The sequence below is a fragment of the Myxine glutinosa genome, chromosome 8, assembly GCF_964187855.1.
Source record: "Myxine glutinosa chromosome 8, kmMyxGlut1.1, whole genome shotgun sequence".
Lineage (NCBI taxonomy): Eukaryota > Metazoa > Chordata > Myxini > Myxiniformes > Myxinidae > Myxine > Myxine glutinosa.
Genome location: NC_136268.1, coordinates 129,527,190 through 129,551,863, shown reverse-complemented (window position 1 = coordinate 129,551,863; position 24,674 = coordinate 129,527,190). Strand labels below are relative to the sequence as shown.

At 46.8% G+C, this 24,674-nt stretch overlaps 1 protein-coding gene across 4 annotated transcripts in view; it reads right to left on the bottom strand.

The window, feature by feature from the left end:
* Positions 1 to 7,288: 7,288 nt before the first annotated feature.
* The window catches only part of LOC137432918 (tyrosine-protein kinase ABL1), a 139,036-nt gene continuing 121,650 nt past the window's right edge, over positions 7,289 to 24,674 (bottom strand). For 3 of the 4 annotated variants that reach the window (XM_078783728.1, XM_078783729.1, XM_078783727.1), the window contains 3 exons: positions 11,591 to 11,680; positions 11,037 to 11,198; positions 7,289 to 10,818 (listed from right to left, as the gene is read on the bottom strand). In XM_078783728.1, the coding sequence (XP_078639854.1) occupies positions 9,269 to 10,818; positions 11,037 to 11,198; positions 11,591 to 11,680 (1,802 nt within the window). In that variant the 3' untranslated portion in view covers positions 7,289 to 9,268. Of the gene's footprint in view, positions 10,819 to 11,020; positions 11,199 to 11,590; positions 11,681 to 24,674 lie in introns of all 4 variants that reach the window. The other variant, XM_078783730.1, reaches the window with a different exon arrangement.

The following is a 24,674-nucleotide window of genomic DNA, read 5'->3' as shown; positions in this document are numbered from 1 at the left end:
GATCTGCTTAACAGAGACTTTCCTCCTTCAAGATGTCTCTGATTCCTTAATATCTCTTCCTGGTTACTCCCTCCTCCGGTATGATAGACCTGAGCCTCGGCCTGGTGGTGGGGTGGCTATCTTTATCAAAAACTCTCTTCCTCACTCTCCTTGCACTGCCCTCTCTCCTCCTCACCCCCAGGAGTACCTCTGGCTACGGCTTCCTCTCCGCTCCCACCTTTTGTTCATATGTGTTCTGTACCGTCCCCCAAACAGTGATGACTCCATCTACATTTCACTGTCTGACAACATGGACCAACTTCTATCCACTCATCCCAACTCTCTCTTCCTCATATGTGGTGACTTCAATTGTCATCATGCCACCTGGTTGGGTGTGGGTTCCTCTCTCACCAGTCATGGCACCTCAGCAAAGGACTTCTGTGACTCACTGGGATTGACACAATCTGTCAATTTCCCGACCCGGATCTCAGCCAATGGAGTATCTTCTCTTCTAGACTTGGTTATGACTAACTTCCCTGCTAATGTCTGCTGCTCTTCTTCTGCTCCAATCGGTTCTTCTGATCATGTGCTTGTCAAAGTGGACATCTCTCTGGCCATTCTCAGAGAGCCTCCTCAGCGTCGACGAGTCTGGCATTTCACTCAGGCCGACTGGGACGGTCTTCAAGCAGCCATCAATCGTCTGGATTGGTCTCCCATCTCCACTGCCTCTGACATCAATTCTTCCTGGGAATTCTTCCAAAGCAAACTGATCTCTCTCATGCACAGATTTATCCCATCTCGCCTTCAGTTGTCTTACCCTTCCTCCCGTCCATGGTACACTGAATCTTGTGGTGAGGCAGTTGCCCTGAAACAACTTGCCTTTGCCTCTTGGAAGGCTAATCCAACTGAAGGAAATCTCAGTTCCTTCCACCAAGCTCGGAACAAGTGCGTGTCTACCCTCAGGAGTGCCAGGAAGCACTATCTCTCCTCACTCAAGAATGAACTCTCAAACCTGTCTCCTTCCTCCAAATCCTGGTGGTGTCTGGTCAAATCCGTTTCTGGTGTTTGTTCCCCCTCCATCCCCTCCCTTACCTCAAATGGCCACACAGTTGACATCGCACGTGACAAAGCCGAATGCCTCAACTCTGTGTTTGCCTCAAAATCCTTAGTCCCAAACCCATCTCTCTCTGTTCCCACCTTTCCCAGTCGAACCAAACTGCTCCTGGACTCTGTGACCTTCTCTCCTGACAAGGTGGAGGAGTTTTTGTCAAACCTCGACTCTGATTCTGCAACTGGACCAGATGGCATCAGCCCACGGGTCCTAAAATCCTGCTCTGCTGCTCTATCTCACACTCTCTCTGTTCTTTTCACCCTATCCTTTGCTCAAGGTCATCTGCCAGCATCCTGGAAATCAGCAAACATTACCGCTTTACACAAAAAAGGTGCAAAAACAGATCCTTGCAACTACAGACCAATCAGCCTGCTCCCAATTATCAGCAAAGTCATGGAATCCATCATTGCTTCGGATATGAAATCTTTCCTCTTCTCCAATGGCTTGATCTCTGATCATCAATTTGGTTTCAGACCAGGTCACTCTACTCTGGACATGCTGCTTCTGCTGTCTCAACAATGGATGGAGGTCCTCAATGCCAAACAGGAAATCAGAGCTGTCTCCCTTGACATATCACGTGCCTTCGATACGGTCTGGCACCCAGCTCTGCTCACCAAACTCTCCTCCTATGGTATCCATGGAAATCTCCATGCATGGCTTGCGGACTTCCTCTCTGGTCGTAGTCAACGTGTGGCCCTGAATGGATTTCTCTCATCTCCCCTTCCCGTTCAGGCTGGAGTTCCCCAAGGCAGTGTGCTGGGCCCTGTGCTTTTTCTGGTCTTTATCAATGATCTCTCCGACTCTCTGGAAAATCCTCTGTATCTCTTTGCTGATGACTCCACTCTCTGCCGCTCCATTCCTCTTCCCTCAGATCGGCAGTCTGCAGCCTCCTCACTCTCTGAAGACCTGGACAAAATCACAGACTGGTCAAACATGTGGAACATGTCTTTCAATCCTGACAAATCTCACACTCTTACTATGTCTCTCCGAAAAGATCGACTGGACAACCCTCCCATCTACTTTCTCAACAATCCTCTCCAAGAAGTTCTGTCGCTCAAGCTTTTGGGTCTCACCATCTGCCATGATCTTTCTTGGGAAAACCACATTTCCAAGCTGGCCTCCAAAGCCAGTCGCCGTCTGGGCATCCTCCGTCGTGCGAAGTCCTTCCTAGGCACACCTGAGCTCCTCACCACATACAAGGCTTTCATCCGCAGCTCAATGGAATACTGTTCTCCCCTATCGGCTGGTGCTCCTGCCTCACACCTGGCTCGGCTTCACGCTGTTGAATCCAAAGCTTTCAGAATCATTGGAATCTCCCGCGATGAAGCTATCTCTGAGGGCCTTTCACTCACTCACCACAGGCAGGTAGGTGGTCTTTCTGTCTTCTACCGACTCCTCTCCGGCCTTGCTCCCCCAGTTCTCTCTGTGCTCTGTCCCCCAAATATTCCTACAGGTTGCACAAGATCTGCCAGCCACCCTCTGATGGTTAAACTGCCGAAATCTCGGCTCTCTGCTCACCTTCACTCTTTCATTCCTCTTTTCTCCCGCCTCTGGAACAAACTCCCACACTCACTTCAATCACACTCCTCCCTCCAGGTCTTCAAAACAGCTGTTCACCACCATCTCTTATCTTCCCCCATCCATAACCTTGATCTTTTCTACCCCCACTAATTCACCCCAGATCCACCTTGTTTGAAATTCCAACTTCTTTCCTGGATATCCTGGCAGTGTCCATATGTTTATACCTCTCCCACCCCCCCCCCCTTCCCATGCCTCCCCCCCAAAGCCCTCTCCCTCCCACAGTTCTCTCGATGTCTCCATGTCTCTCGGTCCCTGCTCTCAAATGTTGTGTTTGTGTCCTTCCCCCTCTCTCCCCATCTTGTCTACCGCTCCCGATGTTATTTGTTTTGTGTGTCTGTTTGTCTTTCTGTGTGATTAATGTTCGCTCTTTCACGAGCCTCGATCTTGTATACAAAAAAAAAAAAAAAAAAAAAAAAAGTGAAAAAAAACCTATGTGGTGTGAATGGCAATGTTCCTCGCTGAAATGTGGAAAAACTGAATTACGTGCGAACGCATAACTGTGAGATTATGGCGGCAAAGTTGGAACATCACGTGATCCTAGCAGAAGTACCCGGCATTGCCGGGTGGGGGAGGGGAGACCCGTACATTCCCAACCCGTACATTCGCCCTCTCGACTCAAGCTCGTATTCGATTCGTATTCGAAATCGAAAGGGGAAATCCTTCGTATTCGAATTCGTAAACACGAAATATGAATTAAAATTTAATTCATATCGCACAAAACACAATCGCATAAAGAAACGAAATGGCTTTTCGCCCTGAATTACGTGTGACGGGATGGAACATCACGTGATCGCTCTGAGCGAATCAGCGAGCTGCTCGCACTGGCTGAGATTAGCGGGTACTTCGCTGAAATGCGCTGAGGTAAGTAAATATGAATAAAAAATATGGATCTCGTCAAATATGGTCTCAGCCATGTTCGTCCCAGGCTCAATGGCCATGTCTATGCCAAATATCAAGCACGTGAGCCTCTCCGTTTCGGAGTCTATCTATAACATTACACACACACACACAAACAAACTGTGTTTTATATATATAGATATATATATATATATATACTAGCAGAGCTACCCGGCATTGCCGGGCGGGGGAAGGGAGGGGAGGAGGAAGGGGAGGGGAACGGGGGGAGGAGGGGAGGGGAACGGGGGGAGGAGGGGAGGGGAACGGGGGGAGGAGGGGAGGGGAAGGGGGGGAGGAGGGGAGGGGAACGGGGGGAGGAGGGGAGGGGAACGGGGGGAGGAGGGGAGGGGAACGGGGGGGGGGGGGAGAAGAGGGGGAGGGGGAGGGGAGAAGAGGGGGAGGGGGGGAACGGGGGGGAGGGGGGGGGGGGCGGGGGGGAGGGGGGGGGGAACGGGGGGGGGAGGGGAGGGGAACGGGGGGGGGAGGGGAGGGGAACGGGGGGGGGGAGGGGAGGGGAACGGGGGGGGAGAGGGGAGGGGAACGGGGGGGAGGGGAGGGAGGGGGAGGGGGAGGGGCAAGGGGGGAGGGGAGGGGGGGAGGGGGAGGGGGAGGGGGGAGTGGAGGGGGAGGGGGAGGGGGAGCGGGAGGGAGGAGCGGAGGGGGAGAGAGGAGCGGAGGGGGAGGGAGGAGCGGAGGGGGAGGGTGAAGGGGGAAGGGGGGGAGGGGAACGGGGGGGAGGGGAGGAGAGGGTGGGGAGGGGAGGAGAGGGTGGGGAGGGGAGAAGAGGGGGGGAGGGGAGAAGAGGGGGGGAGGGGAGAAGAGGGGGGGAGGGGAGAAGAGGGGGGGGGAGAAGAGGGGGGAGGGGGGGGGGGAGGAGGAGAGGGGAGAAGAGGGGGGGATGGGGAGGGGGAGGGGGAGGGGGAGGGGGGAAGGGGAGGGGAGGGGGAGGGGGGAAGGGGAGGGGAGGGGGAGGGGGAGGGGGGAAGGGGAGGGGAGGGGGAGGGGGGAAGGGGAGGGGAGGGGGAGGGGGGAAGGGGAGGGGAGGGGGAGGGGGGAGGGGAGGGGAGGGGAAGGGGGGAGGGGGAGGGGAAGGGGGGAGGGGAGGGGAAGGGGGTAGGGGGAAGGGGTAGGGGGAGGGGAGGGGGTAGGGTGGAGGGGGGAGGGGAGAAGGGGAGGGGGTAGGGTGGAGGGGGGAGGGGAGGGGGAGGGGGCAGTCAAGTCGGAAGTCATTGTCATCAATTGAATGTCGCATTTATTTTTTATTCCCTGTCAAATGGCATTGGTCCCGCATTCCGAACCCGGCAGTCGGAAGTCATTGTCGTCAAAGTTGAAAAATTAACGTTATGAAATACGCTGATGACGTCATAATTTTAAAACGCGACGTTTTTTAAATTGTAAGGTGTGCTGTAGTTGCTCTGAGACGTACTGATTCCGAATATGCCTTTGGTTTTGCTCTGCGATGAGTAGTTCTCGAGTTATAAGAGGACAAACAAACTAACTTTACTGCTTTTCGAGATATATATATATATATATATATATATATATATATATATATATATATATATATATATATATATATATATATATATATATATATATATATATATATATATATATATGGCATATATATATATGGCATATATATATATGGCATATATATATATATGGCATATATATATATATATGGCATATATATATATGGCATATATATATATATATATATATATATATATATATATATATATATATATATATATATATATATATGGCATATATATATATGGCATATATATATATATATATATATATATATATATATATATATATATATATATATATATATATATATATATATATATATATATATATGCCATATATATATATATGCCATATATATATATATGCCATATATATATATGCCATTTTAAAAACTGGTTTTACAATTGAAGTGATATTAGGAGTCCCTTAAATGAAACCATTACAAAGAAGACTTGCATACTCTCGCCTGGACTTGTTTTGTGTGGTTTTATAGTACGTATTTGAAAGACGTACTCACATCCTAATCTAATTGGACATACAGTACTATATAGAGATACCCTGTTGAAAAAAAGATAACGTGCAAAAATTGTGGTCTACCGTGGCAGATTATGTGCGAAAACGAAATGGGAAAACGAAACGCGAATCAAAATGCTAATAGATTATGTTCGACAAAGAAATAGACCCAAATTATAATTACCCTCTCCCCCCAGCGAGGGTAAATATCAAATTACAATCAGTTTCACGTTCTTTATCCTTCTCCGATATTGCTGCCTAGTTTAAAATAACCATACCTCGGTCTGCTTGTCTGGTTTGGAATCTCATGCAAACATTATGACATGGAACTTCTACTTCGGACACGAGATGAAAGTGAAAACATCAGATGCTTATAGCTCGTGCTATGGTCCGAAATATCATTTTAAAGGGACAAAAGATCTTTGACTTGCAAAATAAAAAAATGAATGTTTGTATTACAAGGCATAGTTTTGCAAAGTATGATTGAAATCCCTTCAGAAGTTCACAAGTTATAGGGGAATATTTTCAATTACAGGTTACAGGCCCATTGATCACAGGCCCCAATGTAATCAGATAATCTTTATATTACAGTCTGTACTTGTACCATGTTCGGTTGAAATCCCTTCAGTGGTTCACACACTATCATGGTTACAAAAGAAACTGATAACAGACACACACACGGAAGGACAACGCGGAAACATAATGGTTACGGCTTTCCGCTCCGTCGGCATAAAAACTACAGTTACAGCAGAATTTGTGAAACAATTAATGTTTCAAAGTGTGGCAAAGAAGAATTGCCAGTTGTGCTCACCACTTGTATGAGGCTGGAAGTGGTGTAACTGGTCGTTAATTGAATAGAGTAATTGGTAATTCAATTTATGCACAAACCAGATCAATATGTCTCTGATGGATCTTTGCCCCGCACACGAGAAGGGAAAGGCAGAGTTCAGCAGTTGGTTCATTTCTGTCTTTCCGTCCGTCTACAAACACCAATTTACAATTGAGGAACAACTTAAATTTACAACTACAATTGAGGAATGTTATATTTTTAACACAAGTCGGAGAATGAATAAGAAAATGAATCTGTAGTTTTGCAGTACTTTGTCTCTGAATTTGTCCTGAGGAGCATCTGGAGCATCTGCAGAGGAGCGAGATTTTTTTTCTTTAAACTCTGTCTGCTTGTCTGGCAGTCAAACAAAAATGGAAATCATTCCAAGCAGCAAACTTACTGTTTTAAGGACATAATACAGGACACAAAGAGCAAGCACGGAGAACGAATGCAGTGTGTTAGATAAGGTGGTGTAATAGCCACTGCTTCAATGACAGTAAACTTCCGGAATTAATTTTTTATACGACCTTTACAATCTTTATTTTATTTCAATTCAATTCTTTATATACTTGGACATTGTGGAACACAAATAGCTTCCTTACCACTTCCAAACACCTCCAGTTTTGTAGGACTTGTACATGTTATACAAGGTGGTGTATAAGACTGCTTCATCAGTGGTACACTTCTAGAATTATCTCCTTGAATTCTGTGTGCAGTAAGGTGTTTTATGAACTCTCCAGCTCAATCTAGTTTTTGTTCGATTTTGAAATCACAAAAAATACAACTAATGGTATGTTTCGTTTTAAGGAAACAAAGCACAAACAAGCCATTCACCAAAATCTGATTGTGCATTAAAAATTTTATTTTAACGTACAAACTGTACAGAATAGGCAAAACATATACATCCAAATAATACAATACGACAAAGTCAAATGCAGATTTGTACCTGGAAGACTGTGCAGCAATTAAGAAAAACAAAACAAAACATGCAATTCGTTCACAGTTGCATTCGAACAAAAGCTCAGTTTTGGTAGCTCAGCCGTAATTAAGGCAGAGGCGATGTACCCTTAAAAAGAGGACAATTGCGTCCATGGCTGGTTCCTCTTTGCAAGACCCGTGAGCACGCCATTGACAAGCGTCTTAAGACAAAGATTAACAGTGTGCTTCCAGTCATTGTCGTTAAGGCAAGAAATTGAGAACAAGTCCATTTTAATGACTAAGATTGATCTTAATCCTTTCTTTGAAACCATTACAATTCTCAAGGAATTAACAACCTCTTCTTCTTTTATGTTTTTGAAGAAACAATGCCAACTCTCCTACATCAATGCGGACGTATGTCTCATTGGCCCCCGAGCAGTAATAAAATCAATGAAGTTATTTCACGCTTTTCATTTATAAGCAATGTCAAAAGCACAACAGTTTGATGGTAGCGCATCGATTTGAGACACAAAGGAATGGCGTCCGTTTGCCTCAAAACTTGAGCAAACTGTCCACAAGCAAGACCGTTGCAAGTACGATGGAAATGGCATTTAAAAACTGAGCATTTTAACGGTTAAGTCATAAATCAGGAAAAGTGAAAAAAAAACGACATTTAAAAATTTCAAAACAAAACGTCACAATGGAAAAGTAAACCAGTCACAGAAATTGTTAAGTTAGCCGACGACAAAAGTATTTAAATTGCAATATACACAATATATCACAACAGTGAGCAAAATAATAAAACAAATATACAAAAAAGACCCCCTTCAGTTTTACATACAGCAGGATATTTCAAATATGTTCAAAAGCATTAACATCAGGGCAAAGCCATATTCAAAACTACCCCATGATGAGTACCTCGATAGGGTGGCAGTGGCGGGCAACTTTATCCCTTTAATCATAACAGCACCCACCTACCATTCGTCACCTTTAGCAAACCTTCCATTCTTCAGGCATTACTAGCAGCATTGAAACACCGGCAGATCTGTAAAAAGCCAGTCAAATACCGGAATAAGGGAAATAAGTTTTAAGATAGGAAAGGAATTAGTTTACTGGTCTAAAAATACATCAAGGTACCATTTATCTTGTTAATCTGTAGGAAACGCCACGGCACTTCCATGTCACAACTTGAGTGACATGCGCAAAGGGAAATCAAAACATTCCTGATCAGCAGTAATGTTACAAAGCAAATTGACAGCCATTTGCGTAACAAATAGGTCGAATCCCGAAAGTGCAGGCCAAAATGGACTTTGCGTTTAAGAGCTAAAAGAACACACGGCAGGGAACAGCATGAAAAAAGTACGGCAGAAATTTCAGAGTTTGGCAGCAGAAATAGAGTTAAAGTCATACTTTGGCTTCAGCTGGGTTTCCAATTTTGAACCATGAAATACTTATGCCAGCATAGTAGTACGATTCTGTGCAAGAAACACTTGTATTGAAAGATGGATAGTCAATTATGCAGCTTTGGGAGATCAATGAGCAACAGAAGCAATTCGAACCCGATGGACGTGACCAAACATCCTTGGTCCGCATTCTGTGACGCCGTATCTCATGGCAAAGGAAAATACAACGACCACTGCAATTGGCTACAGGACATCTGCTGGGGCTTGCAAGTGCAGAGAAAAAATGAAAAGTTGATATTAAACGAAACAAATTAGGGAAATGATGAGAGATGTGTTATAGTGCATGACAGTGCCAGAGGAAATTGAGGCCTTTATAAACCACCACAACCCAATGCCGAAGCAAAACCACCACTAAGGTCAGTGGAATGTTCAAGCCAACAACATTAAACACCCCGACAAGTCTGGGGAATATTTTATTCTCTGGCACTATTTTAATGGCTACCTGCTCACAATATCACCAATTTCTTTTGTGATGGAAACCAAAGTGGACACACATTGCCCGCTACATGTCACCGTCGCTCCCTGCATCTCACGCACGCAGCCATCCAGCTTAGCTAGGGCTTCACGCAATGCAAACTTGCTACGTGTGTGTTGTATGGAATCCACATGTTGTCGGCAGCAATGAAGCAATGATTGAGCCGCGTCAGTTACAGCTGCTGTAACTGGCTGCACAGTCCCGTCGAGGAACAGGTTTATGCCTGTGAGTGAGTCCATCACGGTTTCCTTGCTCACAGGCCCCGTGGCAACTGGCATACTCTCGGAGTTCCCAACATATTCAGGTCTCGTTTTACGTAGACGGGGTGCTGGCATGACCATCTCATTGTGGCACAAAGCAGATGAATTTTGTGTGGCATGCTCATCAGACGAGGTGGCAGATGGTTTTAGTGGCCAAGATCCTGGGGGAAGAAGAGGCTTACGACCCATGCTGTCAGCTGCAGGAGTCAAAACATCACCGTCATCTTTTGACTGTCCCGGTGACTGTAACTTGGTCCCATAGTCCTCTGATTGGCTTTCTTGCCCAGGGCTACTAGGCAACTTGGAACTGGGTTTAGATGATGTTGGAGGTGGTGGGGGTGGTGGTGGGTGAAGTGGTTTGGGCCTTTCAGTTCTAGATAGCGGACTACTTTTTTCACTTGTCGTTTTCCCCTTGCGCAGCAAAGGTTCTGACGTGGGAAGAATTTTCACGCCACCAGGCACGACAGCAACTGATGGTCTGGGTAGTTGCAGAGCTCCTAGTTCTTCTGGTTTGAGTGAAAGCAGTTTTCGGGCAACAGTTGTTGTTGGGCTGTCAGACTCACGAAAAACCTCGTCATCGGCAGAAGACTCATCAGCTTTTGGCTTTGTGGGGCAGAGTCGCCGTGAGGCAGCTGCAGCAATTGTGCTTGCCATGGATCCCATACCCCGTCGTTCTTGTGCTTTTTTTGCTGCTCCTGACAAAGAAAGCTGCGTTTTCTCAGCATCTTCCACATCACGCCATTCTGGGCCAGAAATTGGCAGGGTTCGTACCTTGCGTTCCGAATCAGACATCTCTCCAGGCATGGATGAGGAACGTGAGAAACGATCAAGAGAGCCTGTGATTGCTGGAAGTACTACTTCTGACGGTGGTTTTAAGCTGCTGCCACTAAGTCCTGATAATTTAGGCAGAGGTCTGAGAGTAAGAAACCCAGCAGTTGGCAATCCAGGTGACTGCTCATTATAATGAGAAGATAAAAATTCATCAGATGTGCAGAGGCCAAATTCACTAACTCCACCATTCTCCTCCAAGCCACGATCTTGTTTGCCATCAGGGTCTCTGAAAGAGCTGCTTCGTCGAGGTGGTGCGGGAGCCGTTTTCTTCTTCAATGCTTTGATCGAAGACAAGATGGATGCACGACATGTAGCAGTGTCCTCTTTGAGACCGTTGTTACTCGCTCCACCAGTGCTACTGGTGCTGTTCCGCATTTCACGCTTCTTGTAAGGCAGGCGTGGTGAGATGAAGTTTGGACGATCTAATTCAAAGGCAAAAAATGTACAGAGTTGGTGAGAAAGTCAGAATCACGTTGTAAGTACATGCACCGCATGCAATGAGAACATCTTGAATGCATAAATGGGCCACCGATGCAAAAATACATCCAAGACATAAATGGTATACAAAACCATGTGCTGTCTAGAGAAGTGGGAAACAAAAATCTTTGCAAAATGAAGCATCACCCCAAGTTCCTCCAACCTTCATTGAGGGATGCTGCCGTCTTTGATGACTTTGATGCTTCTAAAGACGTGCAGACTTTGTCTTTTTCCTCTGGTGCACGACGCATGGAACCTTTCTTAGCGGGAAGTTTTGGTGCTTGGAGGCGATCAAATCCATTCCGGCCAAGTTCCTTTTCGACCTCTGCATAAAGTAGCAACATTTGAGATAATAATTCCCAAAATAAATAGCTAATATTTCTTTATTATTAGGGGTCAAATTAATCTCGAGTAAATTATAAAATATTTTATTCATTCAGACTTTTCTATGTCTGATATCAGGAAAACCATATTATCATCAAGGTTTTGACCTATTATTGTCAATACCTCCAAATAAGAATTCCCATGATATCTAAGAATATTCCTGAACAATACACCAAAGATACTGAAAAATCAAAACCTTCTGGGCTTTAGCACAAGATAAAATACAAACACACAAACAAAAACAAACAAAATAATCTACTGACCATGATGGTGATCAAATAGAAATGGTCTTACAGATCACAAGATAAACAAAAAACAAAAATTACTACCAACCTTCAGAAATGCTCGAGTCATGAAACATCGTGTCAAAGGCGTTATGAGTTTCCTTAAAGGTAGGCCGTTCTGCAGGTTTCCAATTCCAGCCTGTAAACAAGAAACAGAAACAAAATAGCATCTTGTGTTTAATGACGAATCGCATATCAAACTCGCACTTATTTTGCACATCATTACAAATGATTAAATTACTCGGAAGTCAACTTTCCCGTTTTTGCTGTAATTACTCAAGCTGCGCAGGAAAGATGACATTAATACAACTAGCAACGGTACCCGCCCTATGGGCGGGGCTTCAATTGGCAAGCCCAAATGAAAAGGCAAAATATCAGAAATTGAAGGCTTTTATATTTTAAACGATTCATATAAACATCCGTTGAATCATATCACACGTAAATCATCAAAATCTAAACAGTACATGGTGCCCATTTTGAAAAAAGATTGAATTCTGCAAAACGGAAGCGGCCGCTACACGTCTTTCGCCCCTTTCTCAGTCACACGTTTATGTGTGAAGAGTGCGCGCCGAATCTGTAACACGGAAGCGGCCGCTACACCTGTTTCTCAGTCGCTTTGCACACGCTGCCATGTTACTTCGGAGCCGCACGTTATAGAGGAAGAGTTCGTCAGGAGTCGATCTACTCTCTCCTGGTACGTAGAATAAACAGTATTTGTAGAATTTCAACAAAAGCCACATCACTGTTCATATCGGTAAATATTATTCCATCGTGTTTGGAAAAACTGGAAAATTGGAAAACGTGGAAAAACAATATAGCCTATTTTACTCCCAAGGTCCCAGGAATACCCACCCAAAATATCGTTGCGATCGGTAGAGCCGTTTTTGTGGTACCTTCGAACGGACGGACGGACATTTGGTGAATTATAGTAAGACTGTAAAACAGGTACAGGAAAAGCTGTGTTATCCGGCACCCATGGGACTTTGCCCCTGCCAGTTAATCAAATATGCCGGTCATCTAAATGTTACATAGAATTGTACAAAAGAGCAACTTATTAAACTTTGCCTGTGGAAAAATACATTAAATAATAACATTATTACAGCACAGTATAAAGGTAATTACCAATGCATGATGCAAAACAATAACGTACCTGTATTATAAAACATAAACTAGTCTTTTGAAGTTGATGGACGATCTAAAGTATCAATGTCCACTTTCTCAAGCTCATCATCTTGTTGAACTCAAGCAGTTTTCTTGAACCATTTCCTAATATGAGACTGCTGCATTTCCTTACCTCCTCTTCATCAAATGTTATTGTAGGAGGTTCAGCTGCAACACTTCCTGGGTGCTGTAGGCTTTCTGCCTTTCAGCAAAATTCACAAGGGTGTCAAGACCTCTACCAGGTGTGTGTTCCATTACCAATCAGATGGCTATCGCTTGTCAAGCCAGCTGTTCCTTATCAACTGTTTGGTTGGAGTGCTTGAGTGGCTTAATCTACTTGGCGAGCGTTCTACAAGCTGATTGGTGGGGAAACACACCTCAGCATTAGCCCAAGTGATACGTTCAGTTGAAAAGTCTTCTTCTTCTTCTGAGTCACCTTGTTAAACTTCCTTCTCTGGATTAACAACACTATCGATGATTTTGGAGTCAATAATAACATGGTCCACTTCACACCACTCTTCAATTTTGGCTTCGGTTACACTTTGAAGAGGATTATCGTCAGTCACCATACCAGAAATGTATTGGATTGTGATCTGCAGACGTTTGTTCTCCAGACGATCAAACGTACTTGCACATCAACACATTTATATTGTCATCTTCTCCAGTCTCTTAGATGTGTTAATCTTCTAGTTGATTGTGAGAACAATCATCTTCCTTTTCCTACCAGTACTGCCCGGCAGGGTATCAGAATCCATGATGCTTTGGAAGGTGAATTTCTTCTTCTTCTCCTGAGTTTTCACATACAATGCCGTTTCACATACAATGCCATCCTCTTTCAAAATTTTCACCTTTTGTTGCCTTATAGCCTGGAATTAAAATGCATTAAATCACACTTTTTGCACCTTTATTTACACATCGTAACCCACAATCGTAACCCATGTGAAAAACAAATTCCACAAATTTAAGAAAACTAGATTAATGAACAGGATTAAATAATTAAATCGATATATGTGGGAAAATTACATGCCAAGACCAGGAATCGAACGCAGGGTCCTCTGGAAAACCATACCAGTGCTCTGCCATCTGAGCTATCTGGGCGACCTTTGACTGAGTATGCAATTTTCCCAAACATATGATTGCCACTCTTTCCCTCAATGCTTCCGGGGCACTCGCTGCCAACCATAGGAGCACCAACGGCCTGAACACAAGAGGGTCTTCCTCCAATGGGGGGGACAAATCAATGTCCTCTATTATAAACACCACTGGGGGCGTCGTGAAGCAATTACATTAATGAACAGGATTGAATAATTAAATGGTTTTCCAGAGGACCTGGGTTCGATCCCTGGTCTGGGGATGTAATTTACCCACAAATATCAATTTAAGAAATTTAATTTATAATACAAAATTAGAATATCTTTGTTGGATAAGTGTCCACCCCCCTTATAATAGCAATTGTAAATTAGCTCAGGTGCACCCAATCACCTTCAAAATCACACACCAAGTTTGGGACTTGGGACTTCCGCTTCCGGTCCCTTGAGCGAGCTTACTTCGATCTCTCCACGGCATCAAATTTTAAGTATTTTCCCATTCGTGTCTTTGTCAAATTTCCACTGGTTATTATATTGTGTATGTGCCAGTGTGTTTCTAGTTCGTTTTGGTTTTGTAATTACTGCAAACTTGCATGTAATTAGTCGTTTTTTGTTCGCACCTCGTGTGCGGCCTGGTCTCTCTGGGCTCCCTCCCCCACGTTTTTTTTTTTTTTTTTTTTTTTTTTTTTTGTATACAAGGTCGAGGCTCGTGAAAGAGCGAACATTAATCACACAGAAAGACAAACCGACACATAAAACATATAACATAGGGAGCGGTAGACAAGATGGGGAGAGAGGAGGAAGGACACAAACACAACATTTGAGAGCAGGGACCGAGAGACATGGAGACATCGAGAGATCTGAGAGAGGGCGAGGGCTTTGGGGGGGGGGGGGGGGCGTGGGAAGGGGGCGGTGGGAGAGGTATAAAACATATGGACACTGCCAGGACTTCCAGGAAAGAAGTTGGAATTCCAAACAAGGTGGATCTGGGGTGAATTAGCGGGGGTAGAAAAGATCAAGGTTTTGGATGGGGGAAGATAAGAGATGGTGGTGAACAGCTGTTTTAAAGACCTGGAGGGAGGAGTGGGATTGAAGGGAGTGAGGGAGTTTGTTCCAGAGGCGGGAGAAAAGAGGAATGAAAGAGTGAAGGTGAGCAGAGAGCCGAGATTTCGGCAGTTTAACCATCAGAGGGTTGCTGGCAGATCTTGTGCGACCTGTAGGAATATTTGGGGGACAGAGCACAGAGAGAGCTGGGGGTGCAAGGCCGGAGAGGAGTCGGTAGAAGACAGAAAGACCACCTACCTGCCTGCGGTGAGTGAGTGAAAGGCCCTCAGAGATAGCTTCATCGCGGGAGATTCCAATAATTCTGAAAGCTTTGGTTTCAACAGCGTGAAGCCGAGCTAGGTGTGAGGCAGGAGCACCGGCCCATAGGGGAGAACAGTATTCCATTGAGCTGCGGATGAAAGCCTTGTATGTGGTGAGGAGCTCAGGTGTGCCGAGGAAGGACTTCGCACGACGGAGGATGCCCAGTCGGCGACTGGCTTTGGAGGCCAGCTTGGAAATGTGGTTTTCCCAAGAAAGATCATGGCAGATAGTGAGACCCAAAATCTTGAGCGACAGAACTTCTTGGAGAGGATTGTTGAGAAAGTAGATGGGAGGGTTGTCCAGTCGATCTTTTCGGAGAGACATAGTAAGAGTGTGAGATTTGTCAGGATTGAAAGACATGTTCCACTTGTTTGACCAGTCTGTGATTTTGTCCAGGTCTTCAGAGAGTGAGGAGGCAGCAGACTGCCGATCTGAGGGAAGAGGAATGGAGCGGCAGAGAGTGGAGTCATCAGCAAAGAGATAGAGAGGATTTTCGAGAGAGTCAGAGAGATCATTGATGAAGACCAGAAAAAGCACGGGGCCCAGAACACTGCCTTGGGGAACTCCAGCCTGAACAGGAAGAGGAGATGAGAGAAACCCATTCAGGGCCACACGTTGACGACGACTAGAGAGGAAGTCCGCCAGCCATGCGTGGAGATTTCCATGGATACCAAAGGAGGAGAGTTTGGTGAGCAGAGCGGGGTGCCAGACCGTGTCGAAGGCACGTGATATGTCGAGGGAGACAGCTCTAATTTCCTGTTTGGCATTGAGGACCTCCATCCATTGTTGAGACAGCAGAAGCAGCATGTCCAGAGTAGAGTGACCTGGTCTGAAACCAAATTGATGATCAGAGATCAAGCCATTGGAGAAGAGGAAAGATTTCATATCCGAAGCAATGATGGATTCCATGACTTTGCTGATAATTGGGAGAAGGCTGATTGGTCTGTAGTTGCTGGGATCTGTTTTTGCACCTTTTTTGTGCAAAGCGGTGATGTTGGCTGATTTCCAAGCAGATGGCAGTTGACCTTGAGCAAAAGAGAGGGTGAAGAGAACAGAGAGAGGGTGAGATAGAGCAGCAGAGCAGGATTTTAGGACCCGTGGGCTGATGCCGTCGGGTCCAGTTGCAGAATCAGAGTCGAGGGTTGACAGAAGCTTTTCCACCTTGTCAGGAGGAAAGGACACGGAGTCCAGGAGCAGCACGGTACGACTGGGTATGGTGGGTACAGAGAGGGATGGGTTTGGGACACAAGATTTAGAGGCAAACACAGAGTTGAGGCATTCAGCTTTTTCACGTGCGGAGTCAGCTGTGTAGCCGTTTGAGGTAAGGGAGGGGATGGAGGGGGAACAAACACCAGAAACGGATTTGACCAGACGCCACCAGGATTTGGAAGAGGGAGACAGATAAGAGAGTTCGGTCTTGAGAATGGAGAGATATTGTTTCCTGGCTCTCCTGAGGGTGGACACACACTTGTTTCGGGCTTTGTGAAAGGAAATGAGATTTCCTTCCGTTGGATTTGCTTTCCAGGAGACGAAGGCAAGTTGTTTCTGGGCAACAGCCTCACCACAAGATTCCGTGTACCATGGACGGGAGGAAGGGTATGACAACTGAAGACGAGATGGGATAAATCTGTGCATGAGAGAGAGCAATTTACTTTGGAAGAATTCCCAGGATGAGTTGATGTCAGAGGTGGTAGAGATGGGAGACCAGTCCAGATGATTGATGGCTGCTTGAAGACCGTGCCAGTTGGCCTGAGTGAAATGCCAGACTCGTCGACGCTGAGCAGGCTCCCTGAGGATGGTCAGAGAGATGTCCACTTTAACAAGGACATGATCAGATGATCCGATCGGAGCAGAAGAAGAGCAGCAGACATTTTCAGGGAAGTTAGTCATAACCAAGTCCAGAAGAGAAGATGTTCCGTTGACTGAGATCCGGGTCGGAAAATTGACAGATTGTGTCAGTCCCAGTGAGTCGCAGAAGTCCTTTGCTGAGGAGCCATGGCTGGTGAGAGAGGTACCCACACCCAGCCAACTGGCATGATGACTGTTGAAATCACCACATATGAGGAAGAGAGAGTTGGGATGAGTAGATAGAAGTTGGTCCATATCATCAGACAGCGAGATGTAGATGGTGTCATCACTGTTTGGTGGACGGTACAACACACATATGAACAAGAGGTGGGAGCGAAGGGGAAGCCGTAGCCAGAGGTATTCCTGGGGGTGAGGTGGAGAGAGTGCAGTGCAGGGCGAGTGAGGAAGAGAGTTTTTGATAAAGATAGCAACCCCGCCTCCAGGACGAGGCTCAGGTCTATCATACCGGAGGAGGGAGTAGCCCGGGAGAGATACTATGGAATCAGAGACATCATAAAGGAGGAAAGTTTCTGTTAAGCAGATCACGTCTGGTTTGACAGAAGCAACCTGTATGGAGAGATCAGTTAAGTTTGAACGAAGGCCCCGGATGTTTGAGGTCCATACCGTTAATGAAGAGGAAGGGGGAGCATCAGATACAGAACAGGGGGGAGGAGGGGTAGGGTAAGATGTGGAGGAGGTGGAAGAGGTAGGGAGAGCTGTTGAAGGTGTGTCAGAGATTTCAGAATAGCTCGGAGAAAGGGAAGGATGGGGCGGACAAAAGGTTTGATGGTGATTGGGTGAGCCACAATGAGGTGTTATTTGAGGAGGGGGAAGAGCGAGGCAGAAGGTTGGGGGAGATGGAGGTGAGAGTTTGAAGGGGGAAGAAGCGGGGAGGACGCTTTGAGGAGGGGGAGTGAGAGGGGGGAAATTGAGAAGCAATGAGGGTGGGGAGATTTGAAGGGGAGGGGTGAGGGGGGAGTTTGGGAGGGAAGGGGCAAGGGGAGGGATTTGAAAGGGATGGGATATGGGGGAGATTTGGAGGGGAGGGGTGAGGCAGGAGTCTAGGAGGGGAGGGGCGAGGCGGCGTCTTGGTGGGGAGGGGTGAGGGGGTAGTTTAGGAGGGAGGGGGCAAGGGGGGAGATTTGAAAGGGATGGGTGATGGGGAAGATTTGGAGGGGAGGGGTGATGGGGAAGATTTGGAGGGGAGGGGTTATGGGGAAGATTTGGAGGGGAGGGGTGAGATTGGATTTTTGAAAGTGTACGATTTATGGGAAACGAACATTTATTGCAAAATGAGTTTCTTGTGACCTTCGAGTTAAAAATACGTTTAAGGACGCTGGATGGAGGATGGAGTGCAGGAGAGTTTAGGGAATGTAGAAAAAAGGCACTATAGGAGATGGATATTTTTTTGGGGATGAATTGATTTGGTGAGCAAGTCGGAAGCAGCCTTTTAAAGAAGAAGAAGAAAAAGGTGTTATAAAATATGACGGAATACATAACTTGAGGGGAAAGTGTAAACATTGAAGGTTAATGAGTGAAAACTATCTGGGGAAATGGGGGAGAAACACGTGGTCGAAGAACGAACGAACGAATAAGAATGAATAAACGAATGAGAACAGAGAAGGGAATTTTTTTTTTTTTTTTTTTTTTTTTTTTTTTTTGAGTTGAGATTTACACAAGGAAGTAGGCTATGGGTGAAAAGCCTGGGAATACAGAGAACGAAAGTTATTGGATCACAAAAGACGGACCGCTGAGAGAAAAACAAAGCCTCAAGGTTGTACAGTGCACACTGTACAAGGCCTCAAGACACGACACGGCAAACAGACGATCAATTTATGAAAGATAAACACCGAGAAACAACCAAAGTTGCACACAATAACTTCACACACCGAAAGATAAATACAGTTTCGACAAAATACAATTGTGAACAGACTTAACTTCGAAAAACGTGGAGACCGTGTGGAGCTTCGAAAATCCCTGCCGCCGTCTCCAAGATCTCGCGAGATCTCAAACTCCCCCTCGCCCCTCCACTCCTAACCCCCCCCCCTCACCCCTCCCCACGTTGGTATTTTGTGAATATAAGTTCTTTCCTTCACAGTATTTGCTTGTTTCTCTGATTTTCTTTTCTCCCACCTACCTCCCACGATCATCTTACCCTTTGTCGAACGTTTTAAATACAAAAAAAGAAAAAAATTCCTTTCTTATTTCCTTCTCTGCTCGTGGACACGTGCTTCTTCTCTCACCCCCTTGTCTCGCCTTGTGCCCGCCCCCTTTATCTCCTTTTTCTTTCATCCCTCCAGCCGATACCCACCTTTCCAACTCTAGTTTCCTCCATACTCATTCAACCCTTACTCCTCCTTTCTCAAATCCACGTCCTCACTTCAGGGACTTTTCCCAGATTGCTTTTCATGGTTTTGTTTAAATATTATTTAAATATGTTTAAACTTTCCCCTGCAGTGTTTTATTCAGTGTTTTATTACAACACTAGCCGAAACCCGTGGAACATCCACGGAAGGAAGGATGTGGTGTATGGATAGAGTGTACCATTATGGATGGCATAGGGGATTTGCTTGTCCGAGTAAGAGTTAAGAAGAAAGATGAGAATGAAGAGTGCGTATATGAACAACGATCGCCGACACCGGCACAAATGCATGCTCTGGACTGTCCACTCAGTGGACGGCTTGCTTTCGCCTTCGCCTGTCCAATCAGCGGACGGCTTGCTTCGCCTTCGCCCAGCAGACGCCAATATGATGGCGTCGTAAGATGGCGTCGTATCGGCAGTTAATCGGATGCTTTTTGGCCCCAACGTCGGCTAATTCAGATTTTTCGAGTATGGCTGTAGGTGATAAACAAAGAGCACGGTTCGTAGATCGTAAATCCATTAGTGGCGTGGGCATCAGGTCACTGGGTGCGGCGTAAGGGATAACAAAGTCGAGTCCTTACGCTATTATTATATAGATGCTGTTTTTCTTCCCATTTAAAAGGTTTTTTCAATTTCCTCTTCAAGTCATTCCACTTTAAAAAAAAATAATTAAATCTCTCACAGTTCCTCCTCTCTACATTCTCGAAACTCACCTTCATTCCACCCCCTCCTCTTTCATTTTAAAACGGATGTCTGACTTGAAAATCAAAAATAAACCCAGGTTGTAATAAATGTTTGTTTTTCATTAATCATCCACTTTCTAAACTCTCCCCTCACACCTCCCCTCCTAAGCTCCCCCCTCACCCATCCCCTCCTAAACTCCCTCCTCCCTTTCAATTCAACCCCTCACCCCTCCCCTTCAATTCACCCCCCTCGCCCCTCCCCTCCTAAACTCCCCCCCTTCCTTCCAAATCTCCCCCCTCATCTCTCCCCTCCAAAACTCCCCCCACACCCCTCCCCTTACCCCTCCCTTTCAATTCTCGCCCCTCCCCTCCTAAACTCCCCCTCGGCCTCCCCTCCTAAACTCCCCCTCCCCTCCTAAACTCCCCCTCGCCCTCCCCTACTAAACTCCCCCTCACCCTCCCCTCCTAAACTCCCCCTCGCCCTCCCCTCCTAAACTCCCCCTCACCCCTCCACTCCCCCTCCACTCCTAAACTCCCCCTCGCCACTCCACTCCTAAACTCCCCCTCGCCCCTCCACTCCTAACCTCCCCCTCGCCCCTCCACTCCTAAACTCCCCTCACCCCTCCCCTCCAAAACTCCCCCCTCAACTCCTAAACTCCACCCTCTCACCTCCCCTCCTAAACTCCCCCCTCACCCTCCCCTCCTAAACCCCCCCTCACCCCTCCCCTCCTAAACTCCCCCTCACCCCTCCCCTCCTAAACTCCCCCCTCACCCCTCCCCTCCTAAACTCCCCCCTCCCCTCCTAAACTCCCCCCTGACCCCTCCCCTCCCAAACTCCCCCCTCAATCCTCCCCTTCAAAACTCCCCCCTACCATCTTTCTCCAATTCTCTCCACTCCCCCCTCCTCCTCAAAGCTGCCTCCTCCACACTTTGTCTCCATTCTTTCTCATACCTCCACCTCCTCCAACCTTTTCTTTGCTCTGCCCCGCCCCCCCCCCCCCCCTCAAACAACCCCTCACTGTGCCTCATCCCGTCACCATCAAACCTTTTGTCCTCCTCATCCTTCCCTTTCTCCCAACTCCCAACACACGATCAACAGCTATCCCTACCGCCTCCTCTTCCTCATCCTACCCTACCCCTCCACTCCCCTATCCTGTACCCGATGCTCCTCCTCCCTCTTCCTTAACGGTATGGACCTCAAACATTACGGGGTCTTTGCTCAAACCTGATTGATCTCTCATACAGGTTGCTTCTGACAAACCAGACATAATCTGCTTAACAGAAACTTACCTCCTTCAAGATGTCTCCGATTCCTTAATATCTCTTCCTGGTTACTCCCTCCTCTGGTATGATAGACCTGAGCCTCGTCCTGGTGGTGAAGTTGCTACCTTTATCAAAAACTCTCTTCCTCACTCTCTGTGCGTGCACTGCCCTCTCTCCACCCTACCCCCAGGAGTACCTCTGGCTACAGCTTCCTCTCCCCTCCCACCTTTTGTTCATATGTGTTTCGTACCGTCCTCCAAACAGCGACGACTCCATTTACATTTCGCTGTCTGACAACATGGACCAACTTCTATCCACTCATCCCAACTCTCTCTTCCTCATATGTGGTGACTTCAACTGTCATCATGCCAGCTGGCTGGGTGTGGGTACCTCTCTCACCAGCCAAGGCATCTCAGAAAAGGACTTCTGCGACTCAATGGGACTGACACAATCTGTCAATTTCCCGACCCAGATCTCAGTCAACGGAGCATCTTCTCTTCTAGACTTGTTTATGACAAACTTCCCTGCAAATGTCTGCTGCTCTTCTTCTGCTCCATTCGGTTCTTCTGATCATGTGCTTGTTAGAGTGGATATATCTCTGGCCATTCTCAGAGAGCCTCCTCAGCGTCGACGAGTCTGGCATTTCACTCAGGCCGACTGGCATGGTCTTCAAGCAGCCATCAATCATCTGGACTGGTCTCCATCTCTACTGCTGCTGACATCAACTCTTCCAGGGAATTCTTCCAAAGTAAACGCCTCTCTCTCATGCACAGATTTATCCCATCTTGTCTTCAGTTGTCTTACCCTTCCTCCCGTCCATGGTACACTGAATCTTGTGAGGCAGTTGCCCTGAAACAACTTGCCTTTGCCTCTTGGAAGGCTAATCCAACTGAAGGCAATCTCCATTCCTTTCACAAAGCTTGGAACAAGAGGGTATCTACCCTCAGGAGAGCCAGGAAGCATTATCTCTCTCGTCTCAAGACTGAACTCTCAAACCTGTCTCCTTCCTCCAAATCCTGGTGGCATCTGGTCAAACCTGTTTCTGGAGTTTGTTCCCCCTCCATCCACTCCCTTACCTCAAATGGCGACACAGTTGACACCACACGTGACAAAGCCGAATGCCACAACTCTGTGTTTGCCTCAAAATATTGAGGCCACAACTCTGTGAAATGCAAGCAAAGACTCAACCATGAGCACCAAGGAGCTTTCAAAAGACATCCGGGATAAAGTTGTGGAAATGCACAGATCATGGGATGGGTATAAAAAAATATTTTAAAGGCCTTGAATATCCCTTGGAGCACAGTCAAGACAATCATTAAGAAGTGGAAGGTGTATGCTATCACCAAGAACATGCCTATATCAGGCTGTCCCTCCAAACTGGATGACCAAGCAAGGAGGAGACTGAAAAGAGAGGCCTTTATGGCAAACACTGGTCACTGTGTGCATGTGACAACAATATCCCAAGCACTCCATAAGTCTGGCTTGTATGGTAGAGTGGCAAGAAGGAAGCCATTACTCAAAAAATCCCACCTTGAGTCCCGTTTAAGGTATGCAAAAAACCACTCACCGCAGACCGCTTACATCACATGACCTTATTGTTGCATTATGAATAGTTATTGTGCAACATTGTACCACAACCAAAAATACTGTCGTGTTCACCGCCAGGACTAACACCCTGGGTGACGGATGGCCAACCGAGCTTTAACTATGAGGCTGATACTCAAACTATGGCGGTGTTATCTCTTCAGCACACGTGGGCGGTAGTGAAGGGCAGCGAGAGCTTACCTGTACGGACGGACGCAGCACGGGGGTTATCCGATTCCCACAACAAATAAACAGACAAGACAAGGAATTAAAATTCAACAAATGAAGGGTTTAATAAAATAATGCAAGCAACAAAAATTAATGCACAGTAACCTAAATTCCTAACCGATGGACCCTCCATGCGGACTCAACTACAGACACAGGGAGAAACAAATGAAAGCAAAAATGTGTGTGGTGTGCTCTAGTCTCCTGCTACTCCGCTCTGGTCTCCTCAAGTGGTCCCCGAACCCCGCCGGCTGCCGAACGGGTCCCCAAGTCCTTGCGCAGGAAACGCACAATGGCGCGAACTCGAGCCACCGCCAGCCACCCGCGCGAGGCAGCCAAAGCTCTCTCCTCAACCGTCCCATGCTCCACAAAGCGCCGAGGTCTCTCAAGCGCACGCACCACAGCACAGCCGTCACAAAGCCAGCACCACCGGGATCAGAGAGAAGGGGGAGAGAGAAGTGGGAGAGAGAAGGGGGAGAGAGAATGGGGAGAGAGAAGGGGGAGAGAGAATGGGGAGAGAGAAGGGGGAGAGAGAAGGGGGAGAGAGAAGGGGGAGAGAGAAGGGGGAGAGAGAAGGGGGAGAGAGAAGGGGGAGAGAGAAGGGGGAGAGAGAAGGGGGAGAGAGAAGGGGGAGAGAGAAGGGGAGAGAGAAGGGGGAGAGAGAGAGAGAGAAGAGAGAGAAGAGAAGAGGTGAGGAGAGGAGAGGTGAGGAGAGGAGAGGAGAGAGGAGGGGAAGGGAGAGGAAAGGAGAGGAGAGGAGGAGAGAGAAAATCCAACCGCCAAGAGAGCCAATGAACCGTGACCGCTTGTGATGCCAGCCACGAACCAAGAGAGCAAATATGGTGGTACTCTGCCTTTTTGTCCCTCGTACTGGAATGTTCACTGATGTCATCACACACGCGCCAATCAACGAGCACCATCGCATAACTCCACGGCCAAGACCAATCATCACCTCTCGGGGCGGGGCCCATGGCTCTTCTTGCCGTCCCCTGCGATGACTCAGCTGGTGGCGTCAGTGGTAGTGTTCAAATCCGGTCGGTCAGAATCAAAGATTCTGAAGCCATGCAGCAAAATGTTTTGTGGTCTGACGAAACCAAGATGGAACTTTTTGGCCTAAATGCAAAACGTTACCTTTGGCGCAAACCCAACAGAGCACATCACCCAAAGAACACCATCCCTACTGTAAAGCATGGTGGTGGCAGCATCATGTTATGGGGATGTTTCTCATCAGCAGGGAAAGGGGCACTTGTCAGGGTACAACGGGAAAATGGATGGAGCAAAATACAGAAAAATCCCAGAGGAAAACCTGATGTCCTCTGCAAGAAGATGAAATTGGGACGGAAGTTCACCTTTCTGCATGACAACGACCTGAAGCACACAGCCAAAGTTACACTGGAGTGACTAAGGAACAAAAAGATAAATGTCCTTGAGTGGCCCAGTCAGAGCCCCAACTTAAATGCAATCAAAAATCTGTGGCATGACTTGAAGATTGTTGTCCATCAACACTCCCCACGCAACCTGATTGAGCTTGAACAGTTTCGTGCAGAAGAACTG